The sequence below is a fragment of the Lynx rufus genome, unplaced genomic scaffold (genome assembly GCF_022079265.1).
Source record: "Lynx rufus isolate CCGP_SWC_20201006 ecotype Redwood Valley unplaced genomic scaffold, mLynRuf1.p SCAF_3, whole genome shotgun sequence".
NCBI lineage: Eukaryota > Metazoa > Chordata > Mammalia > Carnivora > Felidae > Lynx > Lynx rufus.
This window is the reverse complement of record NW_025814845.1, coordinates 53,151,236-53,168,426: the sequence shown is the minus strand read 5'-3', so window position 1 is coordinate 53,168,426 and position 17,191 is coordinate 53,151,236. Positions and strand designations below refer to the sequence as shown.

The following is a 17,191-nucleotide window of genomic DNA, read 5'->3' as shown; positions in this document are numbered from 1 at the left end:
TTGTAGTGTTCACAGCCCAATTAATATTTCCACAGTCATGTCCAATTATTAACTCACACACTGAAGGTCAAAAACTTTTCCATAGCTACTACTTATCTAACATTTTGTGGTTTTGCTAGTCATTATCCATTACTCCAGTTGGTCAAACTACAAACTGAGCACTTCTTTGTTTTTTAAGACTCATTCTGTGATTTCCATTCACAAACCAATATTATATTTTCCCTGACACTCATCAAATCTTGTTTTCCTAATATTTACTTTTAGCCTCTTACAGATTGTTTTTTCCCTACCACTCAAATCCTATTTAGATTCTGGAAGAGTTTTATTATAGGACACATATGATCATTTTCTGGACATGATTTGAAAATCTGAGTAGACCTCTTTTGTGGAAATTAAAATTGAACCCAGAGTATAGCACTCAAGACTCTCCAAAGTGCTCTGTTTTAACTAGTATTTTCTTTGTCTATACTGTGTTAGCCTTGACTCTATGCATACTGAACTGATAACTGCATACTTAAATGGCCATCATTTCCACATCATCATTCTTTTTCTCCTTGTCTTCCATTCACCTTCAGAACCCATCTTCTGTCATGTTCGCTACTGGGCTCAATGAAAGGCACCCATATCCTGAAGCTTTGTGAGATTTTTTTTCCACATTGGAGTGATAGCATCTTCTGGAGCCTGGAAATATTGTACCTTAGTATAATATTTAGTATACTCTTCCTATTGTTATTGTGATGTGATGTGATGTGTGCATCTTGTCCATATACTATCATACAACCAACTTTATGTCAAGACCTACATTTTTGTTTTCCCAAATTATCAATCATCATGTTCCATAAGATATACCATATTATTTACTAGGCTTTCTTAAATGGGTTCTATTGTAATTAGAAATTGTCCATTAAAAAGTATCATTTTTATTTTAATATATTTAAAACGAACTCCTAAAATGCTGCAGCCATTTCCTCCAGAATATGTAAATATTTCATGCATTCTCCTAACAAATATCCTATAGTACTGTGCCCAGTGCACGCTATTGACAAAGTTCTCTACGTGGTATCATTTCCTAACTCTAGAAATTAATTTTTAACTTGATCTGTATCTAAATTGCGTCTTCAGCTCTGTGCTCTGCAAACATTTAACCTCTGCAGAGCAGTGTCTGAGGGAACCGCTGTCATGGTCCCTAAGAAATGGATTTCAGCAATTGTGCTGCTGCAGCTCTGCTACGCTGGCTGTGGACTCTGTGGGAAGGTCCTGGTGTGGCCCTGTGACATGAGCCACTGGCTCAACCTAAAGATCATACTGGAGGAACTCACAGAAAGGGGCCACGAGGTGACCGTGTTGGTGTCTCCACAGAGTTTCATCATCGACTACAGCAAGCCTTCTTCAATGAACTTTGAGGTGATCCCTGTGCCACAAAACAGAGAGACTGCTGAGAAAACGCTAGATGACTTTTTAGATATAGCTGCTAATGTTATGCCAACATTGTCACTCTGGCAGTCAGCAATGAAACTGCAACAATTCCTTCTTCAAATAACTGGACATTTAAGACTCCAGTGTGAGAGTGTAGTCTACAACCAGTCAATGATGAAGAAACTCCAGGAAACCAACTACAATGTAATGGTCATAGACCCGGTGTTACCCTGTGGAGAGCTGATTGCTGAGTTGCTGGAAGTCCCTTTTGTGTATACACTAAGGTATTCCATGGGTTACACGCTGGAAAAATATTGTGGGAAACTTCCGGTTCCACTTTCCTATGTGCCTGTTACCATGGCGGCACTATCAGACAGAATGACGTTTCTGGAAAGGGTAAAAAATTTAATGTTCTCCATTTTCTTTGACTTCTGGATCCAACGATATGATACTCAGCTTTGGGACCAGTTTTACAGTGATGCATTAGGTAAGAGAGTGCTCCTCATTCTAAAGGAGTTAGGAAACTTAGGTGGTTTAAGAAAAGCCTAGGAAAATGAAGAGTGTATTTTTAAAAGTTTCACTTTCACATAAAACTTCATAAGTGATATCAATGATTGTTATCAACAACCAATTGGGAGGGAGAGGCAATAAGTCTTGGTTACCCTTTCTTTAAAGTCATCTAACCATTTTGTAAGAAACCTTGATACTTAAAGATTGTTATCAAAACAAAACAAAATATGAAACACACTAATAAATGTCAACCTAATGGAAGATGTATTTTTTGTCCAATATAGGGTATCACAAAAAAGTCTTGTATACTGAGTTTTCATAGTGGAGGAGATTTGACTTTTTATTGGTCAAAAAAGTGTAACGTTTGTTGTAAGAATAATATAATCTCCTTGCCTTATTCCAGTAATAAACTGAAAACTGAGCTATATTAACAATGGGATTAACTTTGCATGTAATTTATTTTGCCTGAATTGTTTCCCACAAATTTTGAGAATCATGGATTATTACATTCAAAATTTATAGTATTCTCTGTGTTGAATCTGAGTCCCTGACATTCTTACCCCTTTTGTAAATTTGGGATGAAGCTTCAGTAAGTCTTAAGTGAATTGTTTCATCGTAGCTAGTCATACTGAAAAGTTTCCTAGGATGCTTTGTACTTCTTCGGGAAGTACTACACAGAAACTTGAACAATGAAATGGAAAACTGTAAAAAATTATAGCTTTAGGTGTTGAAAGAAGCATGTTTTTTTTTTACTTCACTACTTACATATATATTCCATCTATTTTTAATGGTTTGCATTTTTCTATCAGGAATGGTTTTGCTTTGTTATTTTTACACAGATAGGTCTCATTTGATTCCATCAATATTAACTAATTTAACTCTCTGTATTAGTTTTGTAGGTCTGCCACAACTAAATACCGCAGACTAAGTGGCAGAAACAACAGAAATTTGTTTTCTCATAGTTTGGATGCTAGAAGTCCATAACCAAGGTGTTGCCAGGCCAGTTTCTCTTCAGGCCTGTCTCCTAGCTTGTAATGTGACCACTTTTTTTTGCTATGTTCTCTCATGGTATTTCCTCTGTGGATATATAATCCCAGTGTCTCCTCCTCTTCTTATAAGAAGACCAGTGATATTGGATTAAGGCCCACTCTTAGGACCTCACTTAAGCTTGATTACATCTTTAAAGGACTTAACTCAAAATATAATCAGATTTCAATACATGAGTGTTAGAGGAACACAAGTCAGTCCATAACACTGACTTCCCAGTAGATACCTTTTTTCACAAACGTATATTCAAAGGAAGGCACTTTAAAAATCCTGAGGTTTATACATGATTTAAATCTATACTATGCCAATTTCACAGTAAATAATTTAAGCACCAGAAACACTACCTGGGTGTAGGCAGTGTGTTGGGCTCTATGGATTTAAAGTAAATCAGACAGTATCTTGGCCTCAATTCTATTGTCAGAAAAGAAATGCAAGACATAAAAACATAAATATATTCTGAAAACTAAGGATGTTTTCCTAGTTCTAATCAATAAGATTTTAGGACATTTGTCATATTATGCATATAGGGGAAAGTTATAAGATTCTGTATGTATAAATTTTATGGATTAAATGTAGTCCTTAGGATCTATGGTAATTTTTAAACTCTATCATCTTTAACAGGTTGTTTGTTTGTTTGTTTCATTGTGTACTTTTGTTGATTTTCATTCTCTCATTTTCTTTACCAGGAAATTCTGAATGCACCATGAATATGATTTAATTCTCAATCTCATAATAAAAGATAACTAATACAAATGGCTAAAAAATTCAAACGGAACAAAAATATATATAGTGAATAATAACTGGCTTCATATTTCTTCTACATAAGTATTATTAACTATTCCTATCATTACAGCAAGATATTATCTATGCATCATTAAGCATAAGTATTTATGCTTTTTTTCTTTTTTGCCAATAGAAGCAATTATTAAATATTCATTTTGCCTTTCTTTTTAACAAATATATATTTGACACAGAATATTTTAAGATCTGCATTATTCTTTACATTGACTTAATTGTAGTGATGTCAATGGATCTAACAAATCATTAAACTATTCATTCAGTATCTACTCTCCTAGCAACTATCAAGTATATAATAGAATATTGTTAACTATAGTGACTATGTTGAATAATAGATCCCCAGAACTTCTTCATCTTGTGGTTGGAATTTTGTACCTTTTGACCAACAATCCCCATTTGCCCCAGCCCTGAGCACTGTTAACCAGCATTCTACTCTCGTTCCCGAGTTTGGTTTATGTTAAGTGAAATAAACCAGACAGAGAAAGACAAATACAATATAATTTCAGTTACCTGTGAAAAAAGCAAACAAACAAAATAACAAGGCCATAAACAGAACAGATTGGTCATTACCAAAGCAGGGGTGGGGGCTGGGTAAAATGGGTGAAGGGAGGCAAAAGGTACAAACTTGCAGTTATAAAATAAAAAGTCGTGAAAATGTAATGTACAGCATGGCGACTATAGTTAATAATACTACATAGCATATTTGAAAGTTGTTGACAAAGTAGGTCTTAAAAGTTGTCATCAAAAGAAAAAAATTCTGTAACTACGTATGGTTGTGGATGTAAACTAGGTGTCGTGTTGACCATTTAGCAATATATGCAAATATGAAATCACCATGTTGTACATCTGAAATTAATACAATGTATGTCAATTATACCTCAATATAAAAAAGGAAAAGAAAGATCTAAAATCAATAATCTAAATTTCTACCTTGGAAAACTAGCAAAAGAAGAGTAAATTAAATTCAAAGTAAGCAGAAGAAAATAAATAATAAGAATTTAAGCAGAAATCAATGAAACAGAAAACAGGAAATCAACAGAAAAAAATCAAGGAAAAAAAATGTGATATGTTGAAAAGATCAATAAAATTGATCAGACTCTAGCCAACCTAAACAAAATAAAAAACTTAAAAGAAAGGATATCACTACGGATGCTATGGACATTAAAAAGGATAACAAGTGAACACTATGAATAATTATTTGCCCACAAATTCCATGAAAAACACAGTTCCTTGAAATACATAATTTGCCAAATCTCACACGAGGACAAGTGGACAATCTAAATAACCCTGTATCTAATAAATTGGGTTAATAATTACTCATCCAAGACAGAAAGCACCAGGCTGTTTGTTGGTGAATTTTACTAAATATTTATTTTTTTCTTAAATGTTTATTTATTTATTTTGATAGAGAAAGAGGGAGAGAGAATTCCAAGCAGGCTCCATGCTCAGCATGGAGCCCAACATGGGGCTCAATCCCATGACCATGAGATCATGACCTGAGCCGAAACCAAGAGTCAGATGCTTAACTGACTGAGCCTCCCAGCTGCCTCCTCTACAAAATATTTAATAATGACATTATACTAATTTTCTATAATCACTTTTAGAGGATAGAAGCAGAGGGAATACTTCCTAAGTCATTCTATGGTGCCAGTGTTGTCCAAATATCAAAACCAGACAAAAACATTACAGCAAAAGAAAACTATAGACCAATATTTCTCATAAACATAGATCCAAAATCCTTAACAAAATATTAGCAAAGTGAATCCAACAATGTATAAAAAAAATTATATACCATCATCAGGTAGGATTTACTCTAAGTATGCAAGACCAGTTCACCATTCAAAAATCAATTAATGTTACCCATCACAAGAGACTAAAAAAAACAAAACAAAACAAAAACAAACAAAAAACACAAGAGGATATCAATAGATGCAGAAAAATTATTTGTTAAAATCCAACCCCAATTCATGTTAAAAATTCTCAGTAAATTAGGCATAACAAGGACTTTCTTCAACTTGATAAATAATATCCACAAAGAATGTATAGCTAAAAAACAAAAACAAAAAAAGTTAAAAATAAAATCCTACAGCTAAAATCATCTTTAATGATGGAAAACTGAAAGCTTTTCTTCCAAGATTGTATACTAGGCAAAATGTCATCTCTCTCCATACCTCTTTAATGTAATACTGAAACTTCTAGCTAAGGGACTAAGACAAGAAAAGGAAATAATAGAGAGACCAGAAATAGACCCACACAAGAGAGTCAACTGATCTTTGACAAAGAAGCAAAAGTAGTACAATAGATAGAGATAGTCTTTTCAAGAAATGATGCTGGAACAACTGGATATCCACATGCAAAAAAAAAAAAAAAAAAAAAAGCATGTAGGTACAGAACATACACCCTTCACAAAATTTAGCTATTAGTGAATCATAGATCTAAATGTAAAACCCAACACTATAAAACTTCTAGAAGATAACATAGGAAAAAACATAGATCATGTTGGGTATGTCAATGGCTTTTTATAAACAACACCAAAGACACAAAATAAAAATAATGAATAAGCTGGACTTCATCAAAATTAAAAAACTTCTGCTCTATAAAAGACAGTGTCAAGAGAATGAAAAGATAAGACGCTGATTGATAGAACATATTTGCAACAGGCATATCTGATAAAAGATTGTTATATATGTTTTTAAACTCTTAAAACTCAATAATAAGAAAACACATAACAATTAAAAATAGGACAAAGAGAGACACCTCACCAAAGAAGATATACAGTTGGCAAATAAGCATATATAAAGATGCTCCATATCATGTGCCATGAAAGAAATGCAAATTAAAATAATAAGATAGTGCTCTACATCTATTAGAATGGTCAAAATGCAGAATAGTGACAAAGGCTAAATGCTGGCAAGTTGTGGAACAGGAACTCTCACATTCTGCGAGTGGGAATGCAAAATGGTACAGCCACTTTGGAAGACATTTTGATGGTTTCTTACAAAGATAAACATATTCTGAATAACAGTGGTGACAGTGGACATCCCTGTCATATTCCTGAACTTAGGGGGAAAGCTCTCAGTTTTCCCCTATTGAGAATGATATTAGCAGTGGGTCTTTCATATATGGCTTTTATGATCTTGAGGTATGATCCTTCTATCCCTACTTTCCTGAAGGTTTTTATCAAGAAAGGATGCTGTAATTTGTCAGATGCTATCTCTGCATCTGTTGAGAGGATCATGTGGTTCTTGTCCTTTCTTTTACTGATGTGATGTATCACATTGATTGGTTTGTGGATATTGAACCAGCCCTGCATCACAGGCGTGAACCTCATTTGGTCCTGATAAATAATTCTTTTAAAGTATTGTTGGATCTGGTTGGCTAATATCTTGTTGAGAATTTTTGCATCCATGTTCATCAGAGAAATTGGTCTGTAGGTTTCCTTTTTACTGGAGTCTTTGTATGATTTTGGAATCAAGGTAATGTTGGCTTCATAGAATGAGTCTGGAAGTTTTCCTTCCATTTCTTTTTTTTTTTTTTGGAACAACTTCAAAAGAATAGGTGTTAATTCTTCCTTCAACGTTTGGTAGAATTCCCCTGGAAAGCCATCCGGCCCTGGACTCCTGTTTTATGGGAGATTTTTGGTTACTAATTTGATTTTCTTCCTGGTTATGGGCCTGTTCAAATTTTCTACTTCTTCCTATTTGAGTTTTAGTAGTTTATATGTGTTTAGGAATTTGTCCATTTCTTCCATATTGCCCATCTTATTGGTATATGATTGCTCATAATATTCCCTTATTTTTGTTGGTATTTCTGCAGTGTTGATTGTGATCTCTCCTCTTTCATTCTTGATTTTATTTATTTGGGTTGTTTCCTTTTTCTTTTTGATCAAACTGACTAGGCATTTACCAATTTTGTTAATTCTTTCAAAGAACCAATTCCTGTTTCATTGATCTCTTCTACTGCTTTTTGTTTTTACTTTGTTTTTGTTTTTTCTTTCTTTCTTTTATTTATTTTTTTATGATAGCATTGATTTCTGCTCCAATCTTTATTATTTCCTGTCTTCTGCCGGGTTGGGGTTTTGTTATTCTTTTTCCAGCTCTTTAAGGTGTAAAGTTAGGTTGTGTATCTGTGACCTTTCTTTCTTCTTTGGGAAGGCTGGATTGCTATGTACAGCCCTCTTATGACTGCCTTTGCTGTGTTCCAGAGGTTTTGGGCTGTGGTGTTATCATTTTCATTGGCTTCCATGTCCTTTTTAATTTCCTCTTTAACTTCTTGGTTAGCCCATTCCTTCTTTAGTAGGATGTTCTTTAGTCTCCAAGTATTTGTTGTCTTTCCAAATTTTTTCTTGTGGTTGATTTCGAGTTTCATAGTGTTGTGGTCTGAAAATATACATGGTACGATTTTGTATTTGTTGAGGGATGATTTCATCCCAGTATATGATCTATTCTGGAGAACGTTCCACGTGCACTGGAGAAGAATGTGTATTCTGCTGCTTTAGGATGAAATGTTCTGAATATATCTGTTAAGTCCATCTGGTCCAGTGTGTCATTCAAAACCATTGTTTTCTTGTTGATTTTCTGCTTAGATGAACTTTCCATCTGTAAGTGGGTGTTGAAGTCCCCTACTATTATGGTATTATTGTCAATGTGTTTCTTTATGCTTGTGATTAGTTGATTTATATATTTGCATGTTTACACATGGGGGCACAAATGTTTAGAATTTTTAGGTATTCTGGGTGGATAGACCTCTTAACTATGATATAACACCCTTCTTCAACTCTTGTTACCATCTTAATTTTAAAACTTAGATTGATATAAGTATGGCAATTTCGGCTTTCTCTTGGCTACCATTAGCATGATAGATGGTTCTCCATCCCCTTACTTTCAATCTGAAGGTGTCTTTAAGTCTAAAATGGATATCTTGTAAACAACATATAGATGGATCTTGTTTTCTTATCCTTCTGTTACCCTATGTCTTTTGATTGGAGCGTTTAGTCCATTGACATTTAGAGTCAGTACTGAAAGATATGAATTTATTGCCATTGTGTACCCTATAGAGTTGGAGTCACTGGTGGTGTTCTCTAGTGCTTTCTAGTCTTTGAGGCTTTGGGACTTTTTGTTTTGTTTTGTTTCATCATTTCTTCCTTCAGAGAGTCCCCCTTAAAATTTCTTGCAGGGCTGGTGTAGTGGTCACAAACTCCTTTAGTTTTTGTTTGTCTGGGAAACTCTTTATCTCTCCTTCTATTTTGAATGACAGCCTTGCTGGGTGAAGAATTCTTGGCTGCATTTTTTCAGATTCACCATGTTAAATATATCCTGCCACTCCTTGGCCTGCCAAGTTTCTGTGGATAGGTCTGCAATGATACTGATCTGTCTTCCCTTGTAGATTAAGGACTTTTTTCCCTTGCTTCTTTCATGATTCTTTCCTTCCCTGTGTATTTTGTGAATTTCGTTATGATATGCTTTGTTGATTGTTGTTTTTTGTCTAATCTAATGGGAGTTCTCTGTGCTTCCTGGATTTGGATGCTGTGTCTTTCCCCAGGTTAGGAAAGTTTTCTACTATGATTTGCTCATATAAAACTTGTACCCTTTTTTTTCTCGGTTCACCTTCTGGGAACCCTATGATTCAGATGTTATTCCTTTTTTAATGAGGCAGCGAGTTCTGTAGCTTTTATATCACACTCTTTTGCTTTAGTTTCCCTCTTTTTTTCTGGTTCATTTTTCTCCATAAGTTTGTCCCCTATACTGCTGATTCACTGTTCTGTTTTATCCATCCTTGCCACCATGGCATCCATTTGAGATCACAGCTCAGTTATAACGTTTTTTATTTTGTCCTGACTAAATTTTAACCCTTTTATCTCCCAGAAAGGGATTCTACACTTTTTTCAATCCGAGCTAGTATTCTAATTATGATTCTAAATTCTGGTTCAGACATCCTGTTCATATCTGTTTTGATTAAGTCCCTGGCTCTCATTTCCTCCTATTCTTTCTTTTAGAGTGAATTCCTTTGCTTCATCATTTTGAAGGAAGAAAAAGAATAAAATAAATAAAAATTTAAAAATCAAATGAAGGATTCTAGATCCTAGGTGTGTTTTGGTCTTGTGGATGAAAGAAGCTTGGTAGAATAGAGAAAAAAGGGAAAGAAGAGAAAAGGGAAAAAAAGAAAGAAACAAAAGAAAAGGAAAGGAAAAAAGGTTGGAAAACGTATGAAAATTTTTAAATATAATAAAATAGATTCAAATGAAATGAGGAAAGTAAAATGGAATAAAAAAATTAAAAAATACAGTAGAAAACAATAAAGAAAAATGTTTTTTATAAAGCATAAGATAAAATTAACCCTTTTCTCTTTCTGTATTCAAGAATAGGAAAGAAAAGAAAGGAAAGGAAAAGAAAAAGAAAAGAAAAAAATTGAATAGATGGATCAGAGAAAAGAATAAATATTATTGAAATTACATCCAGTTTGCCCTAACAGTCAAACTATGAAGCACTTTATAGTCCATAAACTAGCAGGCAGAGAGACTGGTGGTGTTCCTCTAGAGCACAGTTGGAACAGTTGGACGGACTTGGTGTAACGGCTCTGTTCTCCACTAGATGGTACTGCTTAGCTTATTGGTGTGGATCCTTGTGGCACATGTACACGTGTATGCACATGCATAGAAAAGGTAAAAATGGTATCACCTGGCTACATAGTCTCTGGCAACAGAACTCTGTGGTCTCTCCCACTGGCAATAAAACACCCCTCCTTTGTCTCTGGCTACTGTCCACCCCCTACTTCTACACTGTCATGATCAAGCTGTCAGCCTACCAGATGGCACCTCTCTCCAAAATTTAATCTCAGATGAGGATGTGTTTCTAAACCCCTCACTTCTGAGGTTCCTATGGCTTTGACCTGCTCTGACCATCTGGGGGAGTATCTTGCCGAGCAATGGCCAGGTATCAGCCAGTCCACAGAAACATTTGTGTGACCGTGCTGCTGCAGATGCCGGAGACTGCGGCCAGGTGCCAGCCTGCCCCAGAAAAAGTCCATGAGATCATGTAGAAGCAGCGTTTCAGGGATTATGGTAAATCAAAACACACCTCTGGCGCAAAGCTTCACCTCCCTCTAACGTCTTTGTTCCAAGACCAGCAAACGTGTATGTTCTCTGGGGTCTGCTGAGACCTTTGCCTGTGAGGAGGCCACACAACCTCTACCAAATGTCTTTTCACCAGGGGAACTGCCTCTCTCCCATGTGGTCCGAGGACCCTTCAATCCTGGGGATTGGCCATTCCCACCAGAGCTCCACCAGTTATCGAGCTGTGGAGTTCCAGAATCTGTGCTCCCCTGTTTATAGAGTCCTAATCATATTTAAAGCCTCTCCTTTCTCCTTTCTTCCTTTCTTGTTCAGTCCCTTATGGGTATTTCCACTCATTCACTTTCTCTCCAGCTACGTTCAGGGAGAGTGCTTTTCCTGTACTCTCCCCTCTGTCTCTGTCCTCTCTCCACAAGCAAAAATAGCTCCCTACACTCTGCAGCTTCTCTCTCCCAGTTCACCTCTCTGTGCCACATACCTGCCAAATTCTGTGACTCAAGTTATGTAGATTGTGGGGTTGATCCTCAGATCAATCTTGTAGGTGTGCAAGATGGTTTGTTTTTGCATTTCAGGGATGAGTTGAATTTCTAGCTGCATTTTATGGACAAAAAGAGCAAAAAACTTCCATGTTGCTCCGCTATCATGGTCCCTCCCCTTATTTCCTTTACTTTTGATTGCCTTTGTATTTGTAACTGTGCACCACTATCTCAAATATAGAATTTTAGTCAATACTTTAATTTGGGTATTTCTTAAAATGTGATCTATACATTATACACAGTAATTTCACCAAAGGAGTTGGTAATCAAGACAGGATGTCACACACATGGAATAAGACAACTAAAGTACATAAATATATTGACGTGAAGGTTGTGAGGTGGGGTTTTCATCCAATCTCTGGCAATTTCAAGTTAAGTTTCCTTGAGAAATTCCTCTTCATTATTAAATTAAGGCATCTGACCATATAGCTTCAGATGTAAATCCAAGCACTACAAAGCAATGACTAGAAAGAGAGTCTATCCATTCTGTGTTGCACATGATCACCAAGTTTGCTTATAATCCTTAAAAAAGGAGATTTCTCATCTGAATTTTTCTTTTTTAGGGCAAAACATGTTTCCTGTGTCTAAAACTGGTTGACCTGGTCATTTGCAAACACTCGTTCTTCTCTACAAATCTCCTAAAATTAATACGTAGAATATCCCTTTCAAAAAATATAATTCAAAGATAACACTAAAATAACTGTGTGATATTGGTGACATGTATATTTCACATTCCAAAGGGGGTTGTATTGGGTATGAATCGGGGAATTCCTACTAAGAAAATAGTGGCAAATCAGTTGTAGTGGAAAATAATGGGATTTTATTGAGGAAGATAAAGTAAACAAATACTGGTAGGATTCTTAAACAATAGGAGTAAATCAGAGACTATAACAAGCTGGAAGATAGTTAGAAAACCATTGATAGGGAATTTGGTGCTGATATGCTGGGGCTAATCTGTCATCTGCCATTTAACTGGAGAGAAACAATGAGTATTAGGTTCATCAGTACATGGAGTTGTGGTTAAATTTTAGATTGAATTTGTAGTTGTGAAACTTCATTTGCATATTACTATTTCTACCCAAATATATTCTTACCTTCTCTCCTTCTCGCCTCTCATCCTTCTTTTCCTTACCCCCTTTCCTCCCTCCCTCTTTCCTCCCTTATTCTCTTCCTTCCTTCCTTCCTTCCTTCCTTCCTCCAACCCCCACCCCACTTTCTTTCTTCCCTCCTTCTCTTTCTCCCTCTCTCCTTATAATCTTAATTTCCCCTTCCTTTTAACATCTAGATGTGATAGATAGCTAGACGACAAAGATTTCCCTTTTTTGTCAGAAAATTAGTGGTACATTTTATCCTAAAAAACATATATGCTAATAACTTTCACTTACCTTTTTTTCATTTTCTCCAGGAAGACCCACTACATTATGTGAGGTTATGGGGAAAGCAGAAATTTGGCTAATCCGGACATATTGGGATTTTGAATTTCCTCGTCCATACTTACCTAATTTTGAGTTTGTAGGAGGGTTGCACTGTAAACCTGCCAAACCATTACCTAAGGTATGTCTATTACAGTGGAGGATGTTTTGTGTACCGTATGATATAATCCTATTATTTCTTTATTTAAAGCGTGTTGCCTCAATAACAGAGATATACTATTTGCTACTCCAAATCTATTTTACAAATCATAGGAGTCTTTTATGAATTATATTACCTTTTTGAACTTCACTTTGATATTTCAGCTGAAGAAAGAAGTGATTCAAGTGGCATGTTAAAATATCAGTGTGTTGAGCACCTGGCTGGCTGGGTCAGTTATGCATCTAACTCTTGATCTCAGCTCAGTTCATGATTTCACAATTCATGAAATCGAGCCTCCATGTCGGTCTCTGTGCTGTCAGTGCAGACCCTGCTTGGGATTCTCTCTCCCTCTCTCTTTGCTCCTTCCCCACTTGCACTCTCCATATGTCTCAAAATAAACAAATAAACTTTAAAATAAAATAAGACATCAGTGTGTCTATAGTTTGGGTACTGTATGGAAGGAACAGGAAGCTACAGCCTTGGAATTCCCTCAGGAAAGTGCTTTGGTCTTCCTAACAAGTGTGATGGGGTTATGAGGTGAGACAGTTATGATTCCTTGAGCGATAACGATGCCTTCATGAGAACTCTCAGATAGATTTCACAGACTTTGGTCAGTAAGAAGTAAGTGTTGACAGAAGACATGGAATTAGGTAGCAATTCTTGGATAACAGTGACCTTTACCAAGACAGAAAATAATTCACAGAAAAGCTTTTTTGAGATGACAAGGATGGATTCAGTTTAGACCTATTCACTTTAAGGAGCCAAAGGAATTTTCAGGTGGATATTTCTAAGAATCATTCAGGTAATGCGAGGTCTGGGTTTCAGCAGAGAGCACTAGGAACAGATTAGGTAAAATAATCATAGAACTGAGAAACCCAGTCACTGAATTTGTTCTTTAATACCATGATGCCTGGTTTCTCTGAAGTAGAAAGGAAAATTGTGTACCACATTCCAAAGTCACCAACAAATAAATACTGATAGCCAAAATGTTGGAAGAAGACAATATTGGGAAGTAAAAGATAATAAGAGAAAAACATGATAAGAATATTGTATTTAAGTCTCTTTATCAATAACTGTCTTTATGAAAGAATTGAAGAGGCAGACACTCATTTGCTCGTGTTGCAGATAAACAAACATGATCTCTGAGGCAATTGCAGGTTAAATAGTGCTCTTAGGAGAGTTCTCAATTTCTATTTAGGGTAAAATGCACATTTAAGTTTAAATCTTATGGCAGGATTCTGAATATGCTTTTCTTACCACTCAAGTTATAGCTGCAGGTAAGCTCTACTGAGTGTTATTATAGCAGATAATGAACCAGTATCTAAACAGAGTTACAGAGAGATGTGACATATTCCTTGCTCACTACATAAAATCCCATACCACACTATTATACTTATCTTCCCATCCTCACTTTTCACACACACAAATTTCACAAAATAGTTCAGACATGTTTTTGTAAAGGAGGAAAAATTATTCCATCCCAAGCCCAATTACTAATACAAACATTTGGACAATATGGACACCAATCATAGCTTATATCTCTGATGAAAAAATTATGCCAGTCATTGGATACACAGAAAAAAAAAAAAAACAATGAACAACAGCCAAATCAAGAATCCAAATCCAGCTGCTAGATGTGTAAGGCTTCATGTACGTGTGTGTGTGTGTGTGTGTGTGTGTGTGTGTGTGTGTTTATTCAATCACTGTCCTTAGGGTGGTAAATCAAAATGGCAAAACACCAATTCCTGGGACTTCAGAGATATTCTCCTAACATTTAACTAAGCTAAAATAGCAAATCTACTTTCATTTATGACATCATCCTTTCCCTAGTAATTTTACTACCTTTAAATTGATAAACACATTGAGAAATAAATATAATTGATAATTGTAATAAATATATTGAGAAATATTACAGGGAAGCCACAATAGTTGCACAGGGCATGCATAACAGATCTCTAGAAGTTGACATTCACATAAATTACGATACAAAAGACTGTAATCCCAGACTTTGCAGAGCCCAACCTGCATAACTGTAAGTGGTGACCCAGAAAATTTTATTTGTCGAGAAATTTATATTTACCAGTGCGCTAAGGCTCAAGTTAAGGGCATGTCAGCTACTTGTGGGAGGGTAGACAAATAATGTCTCATAAATGTTATCATGATAGGACAATAGCAGAAGTTTACCTTTTAAAACATATATTTATATATGGAAGTTCTAAAAAATTCATTTGTAGGCCTATTAATCAGGAAAAGAATAAACACGAGAAAAATATCCTGAATGCCTAAGAGAGAGTTAGATTGATTTTTTAATAATTTATTGGATCTAAATTGACATGGTACAATTTTAACACATGTCATGTATAAATGAGAAAACTTTTCTCCCCCTATGATCCTGCATATTTACAATGAAAATAATTTTGTCTCTGTAGGAAATGGAAGAATTTGTCCAAAGTTCAGGTGAAGATGGTATTGTGGTGTTTTCTCTGGGGTCAATGGTCAGAAACCTCTCAGATGAAAAAGCCAATCTCATTGCCTCAGCCCTGGCCCAGATCCCACAAAAGGTTAGTACAACATTGGATCCTGATGCATAGCAACTCTGCCAATTGGAAAGTGTGGCTAACAGTTCTCTTTCTAGATCAAAGTTGAAACACTGAGCATAACTAGTACCATCTGTAAGTAAAATTTTCTCAAAATATTAAAACGGTGTATTGGGGCACATTTGATCACTTGTTTAATAAACTTTTGCATTGCTATGGAAATACATCTTTTTATACTATCATTTATTTTCAATGAAATAGAGATTAAAATGTTAAGATCCCAATAACCTTTTGAAATCTTAGGACCTGAACTGAGTACTCCTCAAATTCTCAAGAATGTTAACTCCAAGGTCCAGGAAAGGAGAGAGGTTCTACATAAAGTAGACAAGAATCATACTCAAGGATATACTTTATATCTCTAAGTTTTATTAAGATTTTATCATGATCTATTTGGTTTAGAAATAGAAGCTTAATCTTTCTAAACTGAAATTTCTACAGTTAAACACAATTAAAAATCCTAGTATTATTATCAAACAGTATGTATTTTCTGATTTATGATACTCAATTAACTTTGTGTTGTCATTATAGTTTGAGATTTCTACTCTTTATATACTCCTGTTCATTAAATACCCTAGAATTCATTATATTGGCATATTAGTTAAACTATATAAAACTCTATAACCGTGAGTGCACTAATGAGGCCTGTTAAACCTTTGAATTTTTATTTCTAAGCTTTTCTGCTAAAATTTTGCCATCTGAGAATGGGGAGAAAAAGGAACTCTCTTGCACTGTTGGGAATGCAAACTGGTACAGCCCCTGTGGAAAACAATATAGAGGTTCCTCAAATAGTTAAAAATAGAACTACCCTAAGATCCAGCAATTTCACTGCTAGAGATTGACCCAAAGAATACAATACTACTGATTCAAAGCGATACATTCACCTGATGTTATGGCAGCACCATCAACAATAGTCAAATTATGGAAAGGGCACAAACGTCCATCAACTGATGAATGGATAAAGAAGATATGGTATAGATACACAGTAGAATACTATTCAGCCAAAAAAAAAAAAGTGAAATCTTTCCATTTGCAAAGACATGGGTGGAGCTATAGAGTATAATGCTTAGCAAAATAAGTCAAAGACAAATGCCATATGATTTCACTTATATGCGGAATTTAAGAAACAAATGAGCATAGGGGGAGAAAAGAGAGACAGACAAACCAAGAAACAGACTCTTAGTTATAGAGAACAAACTGATGGTTACCAGAAGGGAGGAGTTTGGGGGGGATGGGTTAAATAGGTGATGGGCATTAAGGAATTCACTTGTGATGAGCACTAAGTGAGTCCTAGAATTGTTGAATAAAATAAAAACTTAAACAGTGTGCCACTTACTTATATTCAATCTGAACTTAGTCATACAGAGCTCACCCCTAAAAGTATGTAACAAAAGGTTAACATCCCAAGAAGATACTTTATTAAATAATTACAGAAGGCAAACCTCTGTTTCCTCCTCCCTTCAACTTCAGAAAGAAGGAGAACAAGGCAGAGAGAAAGGCAGGCAGGCAGGCAAGAAGGAAGGAAGGAGGAAGGAAGGAAGGAAGGAAAAAAGGAATGAAGGAAGGAAGGCAGGAAGGAAGGAAGGAAGGAAGGAAAGACAGAAGAATGGAGAAAGAAAAAGAGGCAGATGGAGGGAGAGAAGGAAGAA

The 17,191-nt window shown here is 35.5% G+C and overlaps 1 protein-coding gene across 5 annotated transcripts in view; it reads left to right on the top strand.

Annotated features, from left to right (window-relative positions):
* LOC124520520 (UDP-glucuronosyltransferase 2A1) overlaps positions 1–17,191 on the top strand; it is a 67,461-nt gene that overhangs the window by 43,760 nt on the left and 6,510 nt on the right. For 2 of the 5 annotated variants that reach the window (XM_047091445.1, XM_047091448.1), the window contains 2 exons: positions 12,782–12,930; positions 15,378–15,509. In XM_047091445.1, the coding sequence (XP_046947401.1) occupies positions 12,782–12,930; positions 15,378–15,509 (281 nt within the window). Of the gene's footprint in view, positions 1–1,179; positions 1,904–12,781; positions 12,931–15,377; positions 15,510–17,191 lie in introns of those variants that run through there. The other 3 variants (XM_047091446.1, XM_047091449.1, XM_047091447.1) reach the window with 2 other exon arrangements.